Raw genomic sequence first — 19,223 nt, forward strand, 5'->3', positions numbered from 1 at the left:
AACTAAGAAGAAGCCACCTCTTAACCCGGTTCGTAAAGCACAACAGCTACATTTCTGCATCCATGTAGTCTTCTCAGACGAAAAAATATCAAATTTGGAAGGACCTGATAATTAGTTAGTATTTTCACGACCTTCCAAAAGCAACCCATTATTTGTGAAGGTGAAGCCTAGTAGTCTTGGCCACGTGTCAAGCGGATTCTGATAGGAGTACTGCATTTTGGAATCGGATAAGATCATCTCCCATTAAGCTAAAATTCAAATTCAAATCGGAGTGTAAATATTTTTATACATATACAAAAACAAGTGGCACAAATGCACCGAAAGTACAGGATAAAAGCGTACGGCAGCTAAAGTAGACTAAAAATAACATACAAAAAAAAGGTAAAATAAATAAATACAAGAGCGACTAAGACTAAATTCGATTGAGGATTCGCTGAGGATGATTGTTGATTAAGTATCAGTATCAGGATCAGGCCGAGTGCCGGGCAGGCTCAGACTTCCGAGAAATCATTATCGTAGGCATTGTTGCGATAGGAGCCATAACCCGCCTCATCATACATGCCACCCACACGCCGCGGACTCGCTTCCTTCTTGTACGTCGTGATGTCGGAGGTTTGTGGCTTGCCCACGGACTTTTCGGGCTCGTCGTCGCTCTCGGCTTCCTGCGTTTGGTCCTTGTACTGATAGCTGCGGGCCAGCCAAAGGAACAGCACCATATCCACCAGCATGAGGCAGGCGAAGAGCGCAAACTCGCCCGACTGCGAACTGGCCAGCTTGAACTCTGCGATAAGCACAACGATCATGTTGCCCACTGCCACCGACAGCAGCCAGCAGGCCTGCAGCACGCTCTTCATGCTCTTCGGCGCTTGGGTGAATGAGAACTCCAGCCCCGTCACCGAGAACATAATCTCTGCCGCCGTCATGGCAACAATTTGCGGCAACTGCCACAGTATGGACACCGCACTCGGCGCCACCACCTCCACCAGTTTGTAATCCTGCGAAACATTTGCATAGATATGAAAAACTTATAAAAGATTATAAATTACTCACATATCCGTTCGCTGCATCGCCGTTCACCAGCAGGCTGTAGAGTCCACCGTTTTGGGGCTGAAAGCTGGCTGCCCGCTTCCCATTGATGTCTACCTCGCCATGGCCAACGACGACTCGATGCAGCTGCGATAGATTGCGATTGTCCAGCGGGAGCGGCTGGCGAATGTCTCCCGGTCCCTTGAGCAGGATGGGGCCCTCGCCCTTTGGCGTGTTGATCAGCGCACGGAGCATGGGGGGACTGTTGATGTTGGGCACACTGTCCAGGCCATCATGGAACTCGTGCAGCTCGTTGTCGGCCAGGAAGTAGCTGGTCGCCTTGCCCGGACGCAGATGCAGCTGGCCTTGAATCTTGGCGCATTTGCCTGCCGGATCATGGGCCGTGAAGGTGAACTCTGCGGGCTCCCGAACGATCAGCGACAGATCGGACCACATGTCCAAGGGATCGATGCTCCGCAATGATGCGTCTTGTGCTGCCGTCCTGGGGCTCACATTGCTGAGGAACTCGTAGCGGCAGGGCATTCCATTGTACAGTCGCAGGTGGGCGGTGTGCGGATCGTTGGGCACTGCGCCACTGACAGCCTGTTCCATCCTCATTTCGAGGCCAGCGGACAGGAAGAAGCCCAGGGCGGCCAGCAGCAGGCCCACAGTGAGCTTCTGCAGCGGTCGACGCAGCCCGCACTTGGCCAGCAGCGGATAGATCAGGTAGTCGAAGAGCGGTATGAAGGCGAGAATGAGCAGCGGATTGACCACTTGCATCTGATCGGGCTTGATCTGGTAGCCCAGCACCTGGCCATCCATGCGCGTGGCCTGGAAGGTCCAGCGGGAGCCCTGCTGGTCGAACAGTGCCCAGAATATGGGGAAGGGCAGATAAAGGATGAGTATCTTGCCCAGACTCTTGGTCTCGTGCACCATCTTGGCGCCCACCGTGGGTCGGGCGTAGTCCAGGAAGCTGGGCATCGGCGCGGTCTTGCGCAGCTTGAGCCAACCCTTGAACGCATCCCTGAGGCACTGCGAGACGCCGAAGATCATGTTGCCGGTGGGCGCATTAATTTGATAGCGCCGCTTCCCTGCCACAAAGATGACCACAGAGACGAGCATGAGTATGGCCGGAATGCCAAAGGCCAGCGAGAAGCAATCGTTCTCCCCAAAGCAGTGGACATCCGCCCGCAGAATGGGCGTCACTGTCGTCGAGATCATGGAGCCCGCATTGATCGCAAAGTAGAAAAGTGAAAAGAACTTTGCCAGCTGCACGGCCTGCTGGGGCAACACGAACTGATCACCGCCAAAGGCCGACACGCACGGCTTTATGCCGCCCGTACCCATGGCGATCAGTATGAGGCCCACAATGGTCACAGCTCTGAAAGAAAGGATTCGATAATTGTAGCTGCATTTGCTGGACACTCACAGCACTCACTTGGTGGGCATGACGCTCAGCGGAATGGCGCCAAAGGACACTATCAAGGCGCCAAGACTGTATACCAATGAAAGATACAGAATCGTCTTGTACTTGCCCAGCCAGCCATCGGCAATGAGAGCTCCAATCAGTGGAAAGATATACACCAGCATGGTGAAGACGTGGAAGAGCACCGTCGAGGTCTCCTCGTTGTAGCCCAGCTTGTTGGTGAGATACAGCACCAGAATGGCTGCAAGTAGACAAGGATTTGGAACAGATCAGAAGGAAGTCCTTGAGGGAATACTCACTGCGCATGCCATAATAGTTGAAGCGTTCGCAGAACTCATTGCTGATGATAAAGGCCACCGACTTGGGATACGGTACGAGTTCCTGCTAAGAGAAGTAAACAAAAAACAATCTCAATCAAAATTGCGAGTCATATTTTCTTTATCAGATCCCCAGCCCTATCTCTTGTCAACTGCTGCAGAAACCTTTTCTTATCGATAAGAAAGTTTCCCCTCACTCGCTGACTTGGCAAATTGTTGGGTTCCAAGTACACACACAAAAGCACACACACAAACAGACACGAGTGTTACCCTGTAACTTAAAGAAATTTTCTAGTTCTGCCTGAATGCCAATGGGTGCTGCGGCATTTATTGTTTCTGGTTGTCAAAGCCCTTCAAACTTTCTAATCAGCTATTGGAATTTTAGCCTTTCCACTTTGCCAGCTGGTAGAAACTCCCTACAAAGGCCACGGCATGGGTTGAACTTCAGATGAGTAAAAATAATGCACAAAATCACTTTGAAACTCTTAAAATTGCAGGCAGCATTGATGGATGGATGGATTTGTGGCACTTCCATTAGCCCTTCCTGCTAGGGTATTTCGGTGTCGGCCAGATGGGGCTGGATGCAGCGACAGCGGCGTGTCTCTTGTGATGGCTTTTCTATGTTTATTCTCATGGTAATACGGCTTTTGAGTTGTCTCGTTTTCGCTAGCCATTTCGGTTTCGTTTGGCTTTCGATTATGTTTTGGTTTTCGTTTTGCCGCGTCTCTTGGCCAAGGTGAGCAACGGTGTGCGAACGGGTTTTATTTTTCTTACTTTGGCCCATGGGGCTGTGGCTGTGCCTGGGGCTGGGGCTGGGGCTGGGCCTGGATGGTCCATTGATTGACGGATTAAGAATTCTGCTGCCACCACGGTCGCTGGCGCTCTCCCACTCTCTGGGTACATCTGCTCCGCACTCACCTTGGCTGATTTGCAATTCTCTATGCCAACTGCAGGTGTAATAAATGCCATAACAAACTTTATGTAACGATCGTCAGTCAGAGTCGGAGTTGTGGATGGCTTCTGCTAACAGCTGCTTGTTGGCCGTGTGCCGGCAATAGCGTTTGGAATCGAACTAAGAATGAGCTGATGCTGGCCTCGAGCTTTAAAGTTCGATTTGCCGGGCGCCTCTGCCCTCCAGTCCTCCACTCTCTCCAGCAGCAGCCAGCAGTTGTTAGACGTTGAGTTGAGCAAATAAATTAACAAACAATAAAGAGAACAAGAAGCTACATATGTGCTAGGGTAGTGCAGGCAGACGATGCTGAGATCATTGTTCCAGCGGATTACAATGGAATGAGTGGAGAGAAGCTTATCGACACTTACAAGCGATTGTCTGAGTTTTGTTTACACTAAGCTACAGGTGCAACGGGGCTGGGTCTGGGTCTGGGTGCTGGTGGAAAATGAATTCGCGTGGCTGCGAAGCTACAAAAGTGGGTCAACCTCATTGATACCCTGCTATGTACATGGGTATGATTGTTCTTGGAGTACCGAAGACTCAACCAAGCATGGGTTACCCTATGCACCTACAAAAACTGAGACTTAGCTCTATGAAGAGCCCGCATTCCATGCCTGTGAAAAGGTGAACTGCAAATTTGGATATTTCCTAGCTGCTGGTACATGCGAGGGTATTCCGACGTCGATAGTGCTGTAGAGAATCCATCTCTTTGATTCTTGTTTTGATTTACGCACTTCGTAATTGATTCAATCAATTTGCGGGTAATAAAAGGATCTCGATTCGATTGACACACATTTTCGCGGCCAGTCAAGGTCGACTGCGGTCGCTGTCGCTGCTGCAAGAAGAGCACCCACAGAGCTCGTCAGACCTTGGAGGCAGAAGGCAGAAAAGTCAAAGTCAATGGAATCTGCTGCTGTTTCTATAGATAAAGTAGTCGTGCTCGCAAATTACATTACCATTACATAAGTACATACATATATATAAACATGTACATCTTGTATGCATGTTCGACTGCATAAAACGTGCATATAGCGCACTTTCTCAATTGACTATTGAAAGTGATAATAAGTTCGTATGTACATATGTACATATATGTATGTAAGTGTACATGCTTTTGCTCTCCCTTTGCTCTCACTCTGTTCTCCCGCTCTCTCTTCGCTGTTCTTGGCATCAATTCTTTGTATACCCTTCCTCAAGTTATTTTGGTTGGAGGTGATGTTTGTTAAGTGACAGTAAATCTCAGCCTGTTTTTATATTAAATGCGCATTTGCGTGTGCAATTATTTGTGTGAACAAATTACTTGCAATCGGAAACAAACTTTACGGTTTTTGTCATGCATCTATTTCCTCTTCTCTTCACTGTTTCGTCTTTCTTGCATTTCATCATTTCATTTCTTTCAAGGCATTCGACTTTTCTGCATTCTGTTTGCTGCACTCTCTTTGCTTCACTTTGCATTCCCTACACACTGTAACGGCACTCCACTCACCCCACTCTCATCCAGTTTCTTTTTCTCCTTGGCTGTTTTGCAGTTGCCACCATCCTCCGCTCTTACTTCACTCGCATTATTGTTCTCCATTACAAAAAAGGGACTGTGCACATAACGGCACTCACAGAAACGGGTACAGAAACAGAGTTAAAGAGTCTTTTGGAATTTTATCAAATGCCCGAAAATTCACGCACGTTCAATGATTTTTTTCGGACAACAATTAACAATCGGCGACACAGGTGCAATTAAGACGGGTTGGTCGCTAGGTAACAATACGATCACAGTGAGTGGTGCGGGGGAGCAGAGGGGTGGCGAGATGCTGATTCTGGGCCTGGGGTCGGGCCACGTTGATGCCGTAAACGAACAGCACACTTGCCAAACGATAAATGATGCGCTGCCCCCGTGTAAGCTGCGCTTTTAAAGCGCAGAAAGACAACGGTGGAGAGGGAATAGTGGACAGCGGACAGTGGATAGCAGCAGCGCAGTCGGTAGCCAAAAAACAAGACGAACAAGAACAAAAATCAAATTAAATTTTTAGATAAACAGCTTGCACGGAGGGAGAGAGATAGAGAGCAGCAGCCGCAGCAGCAACGTTGACTCAATTAACGGAGATTTTGACACTGGCTTTGCTCTCGCAGCAGATCGCTCACCCTCTCTCTCTCTTGCGCTCGCTCAATGGATTATGCTTGTGCTTCGAGCTTAGTGCAGCTGCGACGCAGCGCTGCAGCTGACGTCAAGCTTCATTTACACACCGGCCGTATGTGAACGACCCACTACACCCACAGAGAGCTTTTGCAGTCAAGTTCAATGCTGATCAACGAAGCTGTAAGTGTACCCCTGATTCTGATTCTCACTCTCTCTCTCCCACTGCTCTGGGTGGGTGCAGCTGGTGCGGATATGTTGACCGATTACCGTTTTCCTTGGGCTCACTCTCTGTTGTCAGGGTCCACCATCTGGAATACACTAATCTAAACCATCTACTATCTAAGGATGCCATGTGCGCCTAGGTGGCTGCTATCTTCGTTTGGTTTTCTTTACGGCTTTGACTAACATTGGTTGGGACTTTCCCAGGCAGCCATAAATCTACCCCGGCCATAAACATTTACGATGCGCATTAGTTATTGTTTCAAGATTGCTGTTTTTCGCGCGAATCGATTCTGCGAGCTGTGTAGGGAAGCGTACAGTTCGGCCACGACTGTTCTGTCGATGCTAGTGCAGTGCAACGGGACTAATGCTGCCACCCCGCAGACTCACCTCAGTCGAGAGAGCGCTCTTGGAGTGGTCCGTGGTATCCGTTGCATATCTATTCCCCGTCATAAAGGGCAAATGGCGGCTCGGCTTGAGCACTGTTGGAGGAATGAAAGCGAAACAAATTATGGAGTGGAGAAATGTCTCAGGTGGAGGACTCACCCTTGCTGTATCCAAAGTCGTTTAGCATAAACTCCAGATTAGAAGTCTGAAAGGTATACGTCGTGGACTGGTACCCGGAGCGGGACTGGGACTGGGACGGGGACGGGGACTCCGACGAAGTGCTAGACGCCTGTCTTTTGTAGGTCCCCTTCTTCATAGTGATAAATTGAACAGCTCTCTGATATTTATGACAGCAGACACACGGCCTTCTCACACAATCAGGTAGAATGGTACAAAAATTCAATTCATTGAGCAAACAGTTGATATCAGCTGCGGGGATTCGATATCGATCGATGACGGGGTCGAGCAATGCAACTCCTCCACTTGAGACAGTTTTGCCCTTAGCGATTGTTTGATTCATCTTCAATATCTTCATCTACGAGTGTATCAGTATCTGTATCTGTATCTGCATCTGTGGAGGCTCTCCAATCTCGACAGTTGGCTTTCGCTTGACATTTATGGCCCGGTTACCCAAGTGGTTCAGCGGAAAGCGTGGACTGGGGGCTAATCGCACCACTATCCGATACGATCTAATCGTCACCTGACCGATCGACCGATAAGACAGCCACTAAGGCTACTCACTTCTTAGCACATAAACTGTTTGTTGGCACAGCCCTAAGTTCTGGTGTCGTTCAAGGGCACAGAGCAGGATTGGATTGCATAGCAGCAGATCGATTTGTCGCAGTTGTCGCATGCCACAACATTCCCATTGAGCCTTGCAAACATTCCACAGCGAAACTATTCAAGTGATGGCTATCGACACGCAACCAGATCGACTGATACACATAACGTATTCGTTCGTATGGCGCATACTCTTAATGGCTTTAATTAAGTGTTACTCAATCGGGCGCATTGCATACCATGGGCCATAGACCATACACCATCACAATGCAATCTCAAGCCGATCGGGGCGGAGCGGAGCGGTGCCGGGCCAGGCCAGGCCAGGCCAAATGACAATCGTAAAAACGAAAGCAAGAAGCAAGAAGCAAAACAACAACTGAAAGTACACTTATCGCCCAGCCAAACCCCCGGCCCCTTGCCGACGAATCAAATAGCAATAACAATAACAGTAACACAGTGACAATAACAGCAAAAACAACACCAACATCGCACAATGAATGACTTTTGGGCCATTCGGGTACCAGTACGAGTACGAGTACGAGTATAGCCAATAGCCAATAGATGTTTATACTTGTTTCTGGGCATGGCTATAATGATAGCGAACCATAAATACTATTTGCAGCTATCGGCTCGGCGATTAAGTTCAGTTCATAAAACAAAACCGACACGAGTCGGGGCCCCCGATTAGATGCCAATCGATCTGCGTAAGCGTCTCCTGCTCTGCTCTGAACTAAATCGAAATCAAATTGATTTGAGTGCCCTTATGTAGCTGCGTGAATGCGCTTAATCCCCTCGAAGCAGCATCGGCAGAGTAGAGATCCTTCAGATGTTTCTGTCTGTGATAATGTTTGAACTGCCATGGTCCAGTTGTCTACCTCCAAAAATGCGTAGTTTAATAATTGTGTGCACTGACACAATGAGTACGATTAACGAGTTTATTCAAAGGCTATTTATAGATCCAAATGATATTAATATTGATATAACTCTGCCTTTTTTGAACAATCAAATATAGATTCGCTCTGAGTCGCAGAGTCTGGGCGGCCATCCCTGAGCTCTCTCTTTCTCTCTCCTCGCCCCAAAACTCATTCTCTCTTTATCCTCTCCCCCGCTTTGGCTGTTGGAGAGACGAAAATATTTAGTTAATGACTTGACTGACTCCCACCGTCCGCCCACCTTCGAGTAGTTTGAAACAGACGAGGCGTGGCACTGAGATAAGTTACTGGCAGGGCAATCGAGATGTATGTACATATGTACATATATGTATGTATGTACATACTTATGTATGATCTGGCGTTGTCATTGTCATTGCTGTTGTGGAACCGCTCTGACAGCGATGAGAGACGGGCCATAAATAGCAGACGGGCATAGCGAATACCATCCATCTACCTCTTCATTCACTATGGGGACACACAAGAGCGGGGGCCGTAAATAGTCGTACTTGCAACAGACTGTCGATAACACAACGATTAGGCTTATCGCAGTTAACGCAGTTTTGTCATCCTTCCAGCACGCCAGCGACGTCGACGTCGACAGTGGCAGTGCCAGTGGCAGTGACAGCCGCAGCACGCGCGCAGTCGCAGCGAGCAGTGAGCAGAGCAGAGCAGAGCAGAGCTCAGAAGCAAGCAGCGCAACAGTTAACGGCTTCTTAGCAAAGCTTGCAAGCAGTCGACATCAGTCAGAGTCTGTTGATCGTCGCTGCCGGACCGACCGAACTGCAGCTTTTTGTTTGTGCTTCATTCTGTTTTATTTTTTGTTGTTGTACATATATTTAGCTCAATGTTTTAATGTGAGTTACAGTGCGGGCAATACGAGAAATGTAACCCTACAATACGTAAACCCAAACAGACAAAAGACAAAACAAAACCAGACCAGGCAGCACATAAAATAAAAATAAAAAACACTTTCTTGTTGTACAAAAAAATACAATTTATGCACGTTTTTTTTTGTTGTATATTATTTTTGCACTTTCTGACCGCTTTGTGTGCTAATTGAACTCTGAAATATTTCGGGCAAAGGATGTCACAGATATTTTTTTTTTATGACAACACGTCTCTGCTCGGCTTGCTCTTTTCTTCGTGTTCTTGATTGAATCAGAAAAGAAAGCGCGAACTTACATTATAAATATAAACATAAGTAAATAAATAAAAGTATTTCTATTCGATTTCAAGTGACGCGAAACGGATGCAAAGCAAAACCCCAGCGACATTCCAGCATCAGCAGCACCAACATGACGGATAAGGAAAATGGTATTGTTTTTTGTTTCTATAATTATTCTATAATTGTTCATAATTATAGATGTACACTCGCAATTATACGAGCTACGATTGAAGTGGGTGCAGGGGGTACACGTTTTTTGGTCAAGATTTCATTGAGTTGGAAATTATTGGACGGGGTTGACTGCGATGAAACAATCAAATTGAAGTGTTAGTTTTGTGGAAATACTCCCAATCTTTAGCATAAATTCGAATCGGCAGCTACCTGAATAACCCCAGAAATTACGCTGAGAAAGTGTTTGCCAGCATTCCCCTATCAGAGCCAAGAAGCCCCCGCACCCACCTGTGGGCCCATATGTAGGCCGTTGAGTAACGAGCAGCGCTATAAAGATTACCTGTGCACACTCGTACTCGCACTCGTACTCGCACTCGTACTCGTGGTATAAATTCATTTATCTGTCAACACTCGAATCGGCATTAGTGGCTGCAAAGCTGCAGGGAGACAGGCTGAAGAGCCTTTACCCAGAACTCGTGCCTCTGCCCCACAAATCTAGACATGCCGATAAGGGTAGCCCAAGTCCGTCCCCCCCTGCTTCGATCCAGCGGCTCGACTTGGCCCAAAGAGAGTTGCCAAAATTGGTCAATCGGCACACTGCCGCTCCCCCATTTGGCATTGCCACAACCCCGTTTGGTGCGTAGTAAATAAGTATCCACAAATGTGTGCATTCCATGTATAATTATATTCAGTCCGATAGTTGTGTTTCGGCTTATTGCGCTTGCATTTCAATGCCAGGTCTACAAATCGCTTCAGCAGCGTCATTTGCATATTCATAAACGTTGAGGCGGGTGTGTGCCTTGAATCTATGACTCTGAGCCCCTGAATGTTACCACAACTCTCTGTGATTTTTGCTTTTGCTTTGGTATTCCCCCGGTGCGAGCCGACCCAAACAATTGCTGACAAATCGCCGGGGCCGGGCTGTGTAATGCACGAAGATCGTTTAGCTCCACTGGATGCTGGAACTTTGTGGCATTGTTTTGTGACATTTCTGTTGCAGCTTTCGACCAAAGATTGTGTCATGCAAGCTGCTCAGTCAGCGCAGAATCTATCTGGACTCTGGCGCTAATTGTATGTCGCAGAGGAACAAGCCAATCAGCGTTTCGCTACCGAATATTGGCTTCCATATCTAAGCGATACCAACCCCACACCCCACAGCCTACACCCCACAGGCCACACCCCACAACCCACAACCAGCTTCAATCACATTCCGAGAAAGAGCAAGCTGAGAAACACTTCAACATTGTAATTAAAATGGGATAGATAGCGCACAAGATTGGCACTCGCAAAGGGGAGGGCGGGCAGGCCGCAGCTGACGCTGCCTAATCGCTTGTAAATCAGTTGGAATCGCTCGATACATGACACACAAGTGGATAAGAGTGGGTTCTATAGCCGCATGGCTCCATGGCTCTCTGGATTGTACGCAGCTCTTTCCATTCGGTGTCGCTGCTCAAATTTACAGCCGCCAACAATAGCCGATGCGATAACAGCAGCGATAGCGATAAAAGCAGCAACTTACCCTGATGCGCAGTGCCTCGTCATTCCATTCCACTGGGGCAATGTCATCCTTCCGATTCGATCAACGCTTCCTGCGTACGTGCGCCCTGAGAGCGTTTTTGTTGTACCATCCCATGGGCTCGGGGACTAATTGCATCCGCTTTGTGCTATGTGCTGTGCTGATAACCTTTTTCCCCGTTAAGGAAACACTTGAATTATTTTCCAGATAAGTAGCCCACAAATTACCCAGAACTTGTGCCACTTTCTAGCGTAACCCTTTGGGCTCTCCCATTCATAATCAGAACAGCCGCTCTGACCTCTAAGAGTGCAATTTGCAGTCCCTCTGTGCCTGGCTCTACCCTTCCGGCATTGACACACATCCAAAGTACTCGCACTCTGCATGAATGAATTGGCTCTGGCTCTGACTCTGACTCTGACTCGCTGGCATGATTGGCATGCGTGCCCGAGCGACTTCAAACATTATCCACCGCAACGGACTAAGCGATAAGTAATTTTATGTTAATGGATTGCTTGCCAAGGGGCTTTTTATTGCTGCCATGTGATGGCCACTGCTGCTGCTGCTGCTTCGATCTAATGGCAGTCGTAAAGGCTGATAAAGCATCGATCGCTGTGCCTGGGCTGGGAGTGGATTAGCCCATCGATCGATGAGCAAATTCATGCACACATTTCCTTCTTGCCAAGCCAAAACACTCTCACACTTAAGGGCATGCGTTGGCTGCCAGACGCTTCCTGGCTGGCTCCGAGTGGGCTATGGGGCTTGGGGTGCAGCTGCCCATCAAATCTCAACAACATGCGGGGATCAACTGTAGCGTCACACGGTGGGAGAGAGCTATCTCAGAGGCGTTATCTGCCACGGCTGTGGACAGTGTCTCTGTCGCTGTGGCTTTTATGGGCCCTGCATCTAATGCGTTGAGATTTATGCCGAGCCAGCAAAGAATTCACACGCTAACCGGGGTGGACGCACTCCAAATTAAGAACTGTCGGATCTGTTATCTGGATTGGGTTGTGGCTGTCAAGTACAAGGCTGTCTTGGCCCATTCTGGTGAAATGCGGCCGAGTCTCTCGCATCAGTTGAGATTCGCTGGCCAAGGCAGACAATTGCAAAATGGAATCTGCAGCGGAGATTGTGCCGCTGCTTGGTGGGCCTCGCTTTCCTCCTTGTCGATTGTTTTTCCTTAACTAATTCTTCCTTTTGCTGCTCCACAGAAATACTGCCAGCCGCTGAGCCCAGCGAGGCAGCGCCTGTAGCCCTTGCAGCACCCACAACGGAGTCTGCCCCAAGCGTTGCACCGCTGGAGGAAACTGCAGAGGCAACTGCAGCCACAGTCGAGGAGCCAGCCGCCGAGTCCAAGGCCGAGACCAATGGCAAGGCGCTGCTGCCGGTGGAGACCCAAAAGTTGCCCGAACCACAGCCGGAGCAGAATGGCAAGGAGTGGAAGGAGGACAAGGACTTCAGCAACGTTGCCGAGGCCGAGGGACAACAGAAGGTGAGTTGAGTACTTCTGTCAGTCGGGGCTTACCCATCCAATTCCTCGCTCTTTCCATCCAACAGAAACTTCCGTATCCCAAGTCCGTGTTCTTCATCATCAGCAATGAGTTCTGCGAGCGCTTCAACTACTACGGAATGCGAAGTGAGTTTGCCACACAAAGGGTCAAGGATCAAGGACTCAGCACACAAACTAATGTCCCTTTCCCACCTCTTTGCAGCTGTCCTTGTGCTGTATTTGAGTCGTCAGCTGGGCTACGCGGAGGACACAGCCACCGTGGTCTTCCACGTGTTCACCATGTTCGTGTACTTCCTGTGCGTGTTTGGAGCCATCGTCTCGGACTCCTGGCTGGGCAAGTTCAAGACGATATTGTACCTGTCGATGGTGTACATCTGCGGATCGGTGCTGCTCACCCTGGGCGCCATTGGGCCGCTCAATCTGCCCGTGGAGACATTCACGATGCTCGGACTGGCCCTCATCGCCCTGGGCTCGGGCGGCATTAAGCCGTGCGTGTCAGCCTTTGGCGGTGATCAGTTCAAGGTGCCGGAGCAGGTCAAGCAGATCACCTCGTTCTTCTCGCTCTTCTACTTCTCGATCAATGCTGGCTCGCTGATCTCGACGACGGTGACGCCGATCCTGCGCGAAGATGTCTCCTGCTTCGATGACATCAATTGCTATCCTCTGGCCTTCGGTGTGCCCGCCATCCTCATGATCATTTCGGTGGTGATCTTTGTGCTGGGACGATCGCTGTACAAGATGAAGCCGCCGGCGGGTAATATGGTGGTGCTGGTCTCGAGCACCATCTGGACTGCGATCACCACGAAGTGCAAGGAGAAGAAGACCAATCCGCGCGAGCACTGGCTGGACTATGCGGACAAGAAGTACGAGCGACAGCTGATCGACGATGTCAAGGTGCTGATGCGCGTCCTGTTCCTGTATCTGCCGCTGCCCGTGTTCTGGGCACTGTTCGATCAGCAGGGCTCCCGCTGGACCTTCCAGGCCACGCGCATGGACGGCGACATGGGCTCCTGGGACATCAAGCCCGATCAGCTGCAGGTGCTCAACCCGCTGCTCATTCTCGTCTTTATACCCCTCTACGATGTGGCCTTCTATCCGGCGCTCAGCCTCATCGGCATTCGTCGGCCGCTGCAGAAGCTAACCATGGGCGGCATCCTGGCCGGCATCGCCTTCATTATCTCTGGCATTGTGGAGCTCAACTTGGAGGTAAGTACGATCCCCGATCGTTGTCACTGCACCTGCACCTGCACCTGCACTTGCACCTGCACCTCAAACTCCTGCCCCTCACCGCTCTCTCGCTCTCTCTACACTCTTCTCTTTCGTTGCACGCTTCGTTGTGGCTGCTAGAAAACCTATCCCGACCTACCCTACAGCCAGAACATCCAGCTGCGGGTCTTCAACACGGAGAACTGCCCCCTGACATTCAGCAGCAACCTGGTCGGTGCCGAGAGCTTCGAGGTGCCCCAGTTTGGTGTCTACACCAACAAGGACCTGTACGTGGCGAACACGTGGAATCTTGAGTATCAGATCAGCAGCTCGGACCCCAACTGCCAACTGTCCAACGTGGGCAGCCAACTGCTGACCCAAAAGAAGGCCTGGTCGCTGTTCGTCAACCCGTTGAATGCCACACAGAACACCTACTGGCAGGAGGACTTTGTGGACAAGCCCTCCGAGAGCCATCCCCTCGTGCGGACCATTGCCAATGTGCCGCCCCAGAGCACGATCGTGTGGAAGAATGCCGACAAGGGGGACATCGCCTACGAGCAGTATGCCAACGAGACGCTCCTCACACGGGTCTACTCCGCCAAGTACGATGTGCTCATCGATGGCGTGCGGGTGGGCTCCGTCGATGTCCATTCGGGCGGTGTCTACACGCTGCTGGTCAAGGAGAATGCCCAAGGGGGCTACGACTACCAGCTGATTGAGGTCACGGAACCCAACTCCATGAACATTCTCTGGCTGATACCGCAGTATGTGGTCATGACACTCGGCGAGGTGATGTTCTCCGTCACGGGACTGGAGTTCTCCTATGCCCAGGCCCCGCCCAGCATGAAGTCTGTGCTGCAGGCCTGCTGGCTGCTAACCGTAGCCTTTGGCAATGTCATCGTTGTGATCATTGCCGAGGCGGCGCTGTTCGATTCACAGGCAAGCGAGTTCTTCCTGTTTGCCGGCCTCATGTTCGTGGACATGCTGGTGTTCATGGTGATGGCGTACTACTATCAGCCGAATGATCCCAATAAGAAAGAGGAAGTGCAGCCACTGACGGGCGATGCCAAGACCGAGATACAGCCACTCGAAGAGGGTGTCGAGAACAAGGGCAAGGACATCAATGAGTAGAGGCTAACACTGCTCTCTCCCACCTGCTCCTGCGGCTGCCGCTGCTCCCGTGTTGTGTATTATAAATATTTTATGTGTATATGTCCGATCCCTACGATTACATTTCCAATCTAAGTGTAAGTGAAGCTCTGGTCGCTCCTTATCGGCAGACTGTTGTTGCATATAAAACAAGAAACATTTCAGTTTAGTTAATCTAATAAAAAGAAGAAACAAAAACAATTAGTAAGCCGCTTCCCCTGTCTCTTTGCTTTTCTTTTGCTGTTCTGTGTGTTTTGTCTTGTGTTTGTCCTCTCTGCAACGCATTTGAGTAAGAGAAAATCAAAAGAAACAAAGAGAACAGAGAGAAAAGAACTCTCTCCACACATTGAACGGTTTATCTTCCTCCCTCCCCCCCCGCCGCCATGAACTGTCAGCAAACCTACCCGAACATACCAAGCAGCGGGAACACACAGCTTCGTGTGTTCAGCGGCATACCCGAGTGCTCCTATCGCATCAGCACGAATCTGCGCGCACGCGAAAGCTTCACGCTGCAGGGCCTGGACATGTACTATTCGGGCAGCGTTGCCACCAGCAACGGCACCTTCACGCTCACCTACACCATCGAGAGCCTCACAACAGGTGAATTACATTAACTTACATTCAAAGACCATCCGAAATCCGACCATGCGTTTCACAGGCTGCATCGAACTGCAGGCTGGCACCCAGGAGCTGTATGAGGCGACGGCGCACACGCTCTTTCTGCGTCCGGCGCACGCCATTACCAAACACTGGTACGTGGATGAGGTGCAAAAGTCCAACCGTTCGCAGTCCTTTGTGCGGACGCTGGCCAATTTGCTGGCCACCACACGTGTGGTGTGGACCGAGACGAGCAGTGGCAACGTCGTGCTGGACATGCCCGCACGCAACCATGATCTCTACGAGCTGGTTACTGGCGAGTATGACGTGCAGGTGGGGGAGCAGCCGTTGGCCGATGTCAGCCTGCGGGCGGGCGGTGTCTACGCCCTGGTCGTGGCCCAGAGCCAGGGCGCCTTTGTCTCGCGCATGTTTGAAGTCACGGAGCCCAACTCGATGAGCATGCTGTGGCTGGTGCCGCAATATGTGGTGATGACACTCGGCGAGGTGATGTTCTCAGTCACCGGACTGGAGTTCTCCTACTCCCAGTCCCCGCCCAGCATGAAGTCCGTGCTGCAGGCCTGCTGGCTGCTGACAGTCGCCTTTGGCAATGTCATCGTTGTGGTTGTCGCGGAGCTGCAGTTCTTTGATTCGCAGGCCAGCGAGTTTTTCCTCTTTGCTGGCCTCATGTTCGCCGATATGCTCATCTTTATGGCAATTGCCTACTTTTACATACCCTACGACGAGCAGGAGGCGTTGCGACGTTGAGTTCAGGCAATAATATTAAATAAAGTCAACCAATGGGCATCCTTATAATATTTGTACCTAAACCTACACCTAATTAAATTCATATTTATATATTGACAAAATCAACTATTTTTCTGTCTGTCCAAATTAAAGATACTTAATTAAGCATGGAATTTGACTTTGTGGACACCTGTCGTTGAAATAGTCAACTAGTGGCAGCGCCACCTGTAGTTGAATCCGATAAAACGCGTGTTGCGAAATGTAGAACGTGTGTAGTTGCATTTAATTTCTACTTTTTGGTTTATGCCTTATTGTTTAAGAAATCACATTTGTGACTCGTTTAGTCACACAACTTTGTAGAAAATCGTTTCACTAATCAGAAAATATTATATTTCCAGTGCTGCGGGTCCTCGCCAGCTAGTAATATTAAAATCACCATAAAAATCTAGACATATGGTTCCCAATCATGGGTAGAGAACGATTAACCCTTTGAGTGGGTGTTTAAAAATTAACCTCGCCTTGCCTTATTAATTGATTCCCTAGAAATAATTATTCAAATTAGTTTTGCAACATAATTTTTAAGTGTACTTAAATCAGAGACTAATTACTTTCTGATAATATGAAATAGAATATCAAAATGTCTGCAAATAATTGATCAACTGGTATATTTACGGTATGTTTGGAAATGAGAATGCATGTTTCGGTATATTTTTAGAGGTCATGCTGCAGCGGTCACACTGAGCCCTATCGTGAAAAAAAATCATATGACTTGGATCGATTTGGAAAAGAAAATAGGTTGAATTTTCATCACAGCACCGTTGCTTTCTTACACATTTCGCGGAATTCAATCGAGCCAGATTCGCAGCCCGCAGCCCGAGTCCAGACTTTCAGTCAACTCCCCCCAATTACAGTAACAGTGCGCGTGTCGTGTGCTTTTTTTTGCTTTGTGTGTTGATTTGTAAGTTTGCAACTATGGACAGCTCAGGATTCATGTTCAACATCGACAATGGCTATCTGGAGGGCCTGTGCCGTGGCTTCAAGTGTGGCATCCTGAAGCAGGCGGATTACTTGAATCTGGTGCAGTGCGAAACCTTGGAAGGTGAGTAAGTGGGCTGGCTAGCTGGCTGGTCGCCACCATACATACAACGCACCCGTCCCGTCCATACCCGTACGCCCGCTTTGTCATGTGACCGTGCGGCCGTGGCTGATATCAGCAGCAGCAGCACTGTATGTATACATACATACATGCATGTGCACGAATGAATGTGAATGAATGTGGGTGTGTGTGTAAGCTTGTCTTGTGATTTGTTAATAATATTTTAGACATTTTCCACGAAATTCAAATGCATTCGCACTTCTGATTCAATTTTAGATCTGAAACTGCATCTGCAGGGCACCGACTACGGCAGCTTTCTGGCCAACGAGCCCTCACCGCTGTCCGTGTCCGTGATCGATGACAAGCTGCGGGAGAAGCTGGTCATTGAGTTCCAGCATATGCGCAACCATGCTGTGGAGCCGCTGTCCAACTTCCTGGACTTCATCACCTATGGCTATATGATCGACAACATCATTCTGCTCATTACGGGCACGCTGCACCAGCGGCCCATTTCGGAGCTGATACCCAAGTGCCATCCGCTGGGCAGCTTTGAGCAGATGGAGGCCATCCATGTGGCATCGACGCCCGCTGAGCTGTACAACGCTGTGCTGGTGGACACGCCGCTCGCCCCGTTCTTTGTCGACTGCATTTCCGAGCAGGATCTCGACGAGATGAACATCGAAATCATCCGCAACACGCTGTACAAAGCCTACCTGGAGGCCTTCTACAACTTCTGCAAGAACATGGGAGGTGCCACCGCAGATGTCATGTGCGAGATCTTGGCGGTAAGTGCCCCGGTCTCCCCTTGGTGTCTCTCCTTCATTCCATAGCTGGTTTCTTTTCGTATGCTTGCAGTTTGAGGCCGATCGCCGTGCCATTATCATCACGATCAACTCATTCGGCACCGAGCTGTCCAAGGACGATCGCGCCAAGCTGTATCCCAACTGCGGCAAGATGTACCCCGATGGCTTGGCCGCGCTGGCCCGTGCCGACGACTACGAGCAAGTGAAGACCGTGGCCGAGTACTATGCGGAATACGCCGCTCTCTTCGACGGCTCCGGCAACAATCCCGGCGACAAGACACTCGAGGATAAGTTCTTCGAGCACGAGGTCAAGCTGAACGTGTACGCCTTCTTGCAACAGTTCCACTTTGGCGTCTTCTACGCGTACCTTAAGCTCAAGGAGCAGGAGTGCCGCAACATTGTCTGGATTGCCGAGTGCGTGGCCCAGAAGCATCGCGCCAAAATCGACAACTACATACCAATCTTCTAAGCCAATCAGCCGCCCCCTCCCAGTCGGCATTCAAATAATTATTACTCGTTTTTTTTTTCCTCCTGCCCTTCAAGATATGTCTGTATTTTTTTTTGTTTTTGGTTCTCCACCAATCCCTTGTTATCAATTGTTTAATGTATATTAATATTGTGTCTTTGTGCAAACTTTATGTATGTATATGTAGTTTTGTTACGAGTATTATTGTCGCTCCCCCGATAAGTTCTTTTTCTCTTGGGTTTTTAGTTGAATTGAGCATTTTTCTGCTTCCATAAGTATCCTCCATCCCACGGCAGATATTTATATCTATATATATAAGTATGTATGTACGCAGGAGGCAACTTAAGAGCGTTGTCTTCTCGTGTGCCTCACACATATTTATAATTATCGAAACACACAAAACACAAAATGAATAGCAAAGCATTGGGTAAGGAGAGCATCAGCACCATACCATACATATGTTATCTACTATATAGAAATGCTTACATTTACAGCAAACCAACAAACAAACAAAAACCTACATATGTGAATGATATAAATCAATTATTAAAACATGTTTTCAAACATTCCCTCAAACGTTTCTCTCTGTCTATTCCTTGTCCCATACCCAGCAATAAGTAGCAATTATTAATG

General features: G+C 49.2%; 3 protein-coding genes across 6 annotated transcripts; 2 read left to right on the plus strand and 1 right to left on the minus strand.

Moving 5' to 3' along the window:
• Positions 1 to 264: 264 nt before the first annotated feature.
• On the minus strand, positions 265 to 5,724 carry LOC117897472 (peptide transporter family 1). Of its 3 annotated transcripts, none has more exons than XM_034806337.1 (5): positions 5,208 to 5,724; positions 2,752 to 2,833; positions 2,465 to 2,693; positions 1,051 to 2,407; positions 265 to 995 (listed from the first exon to the last, which is right to left on the minus strand). In XM_034806337.1, exons 1-5 carry the CDS (start codon positions 5,295 to 5,297, stop codon positions 492 to 494), a joined length of 2,262 nt encoding a protein of 753 aa, XP_034662228.1. In that variant the 5' UTR covers positions 5,298 to 5,724; the 3' UTR covers positions 265 to 491. The 3 variants fall into 3 exon arrangements, with proteins under 3 accessions (XP_034662228.1, XP_034662217.1, XP_034662235.1); XM_034806326.1 differs by having other exon boundaries at positions 2,752 to 2,836; positions 5,208 to 5,723; XM_034806344.1 differs by lacking the exon at positions 5,208 to 5,724 and adding an exon at positions 3,688 to 3,778.
• Positions 5,725 to 8,875: 3,151 nt separating this feature from the next.
• On the plus strand, positions 8,876 to 15,092 carry LOC117894961 (peptide transporter family 1). 2 transcript variants are annotated; one of them, XM_034802303.1, is made up of 6 exons: positions 8,876 to 9,024; positions 9,407 to 9,484; positions 12,231 to 12,511; positions 12,577 to 12,655; positions 12,732 to 13,735; positions 13,877 to 15,092. In XM_034802303.1, exons 2-6 carry the CDS (start codon positions 9,466 to 9,468, stop codon positions 14,864 to 14,866), a joined length of 2,373 nt encoding a protein of 790 aa, XP_034658194.1. In that variant the 5' UTR covers positions 8,876 to 9,024; positions 9,407 to 9,465; the 3' UTR covers positions 14,867 to 15,092. The 2 variants fall into 2 exon arrangements, with proteins under 2 accessions (XP_034658194.1, XP_034658186.1); XM_034802295.1 differs by lacking the exons at positions 8,876 to 9,024; positions 9,407 to 9,484 and adding an exon at positions 12,115 to 12,163.
• Positions 15,093 to 16,964: 1,872 nt separating this feature from the next.
• On the plus strand, positions 16,965 to 19,170 carry LOC117897370 (V-type proton ATPase subunit d 1). The gene is made up of 3 exons (XM_034806172.1): positions 16,965 to 17,324; positions 17,598 to 18,106; positions 18,177 to 19,170. Exons 1-3 carry the CDS (start codon positions 17,198 to 17,200, stop codon positions 18,591 to 18,593), a joined length of 1,053 nt encoding a protein of 350 aa, XP_034662063.1. The 5' UTR covers positions 16,965 to 17,197; the 3' UTR covers positions 18,594 to 19,170.
• The last annotated feature ends 53 nt before the right edge of the window (positions 19,171 to 19,223 follow it).

The sequence above is a fragment of the Drosophila subobscura genome, chromosome A (genome assembly GCF_008121235.1).
Source record: "Drosophila subobscura isolate 14011-0131.10 chromosome A, UCBerk_Dsub_1.0, whole genome shotgun sequence".
NCBI lineage: Eukaryota > Metazoa > Arthropoda > Insecta > Diptera > Drosophilidae > Drosophila > Drosophila subobscura.

Coding starts and splice junctions, on each gene's coding strand:
- LOC117897472 (XM_034806326.1), bottom strand. CDS start 5,297: ATGGAGAACAATAATGCGAGTGAAGTAAGAGCGGAGGATGGTGGCAAC. Junction 2,837..5,207: donor AGAAACTGGATGAGAGTGGG/GTGAGTGGAGTG, acceptor TACTTCTCTTAG/CAGGAACTCGTACCGTATCC. Junction 996..1,050: donor GCGATGCAGCGAACGGATAT/GTGAGTAATTTA, acceptor AATGTTTCGCAG/GATTACAAACTGGTGGAGGT.
- LOC117894961 (XM_034802295.1), top strand. CDS start 12,130: ATGGAATCTGCAGCGGAGATTGTGCCGCTGCTTG. Junction 12,164..12,230: donor GGAGATTGTGCCGCTGCTTG/GTGGGCCTCGCT, acceptor GCTGCTCCACAG/AAATACTGCCAGCCGCTGAG. Junction 12,656..12,731: donor CAACTACTACGGAATGCGAA/GTGAGTTTGCCA, acceptor ACCTCTTTGCAG/CTGTCCTTGTGCTGTATTTG.
- LOC117897370 (XM_034806172.1), top strand. CDS start 17,198: ATGGACAGCTCAGGATTCATGTTCAACATCGACAATGGCTATCTGGAG. Junction 17,325..17,597: donor GCAGTGCGAAACCTTGGAAG/GTGAGTAAGTGG, acceptor ATTCAATTTTAG/ATCTGAAACTGCATCTGCAG. Junction 18,107..18,176: donor TCATGTGCGAGATCTTGGCG/GTAAGTGCCCCG, acceptor GTATGCTTGCAG/TTTGAGGCCGATCGCCGTGC.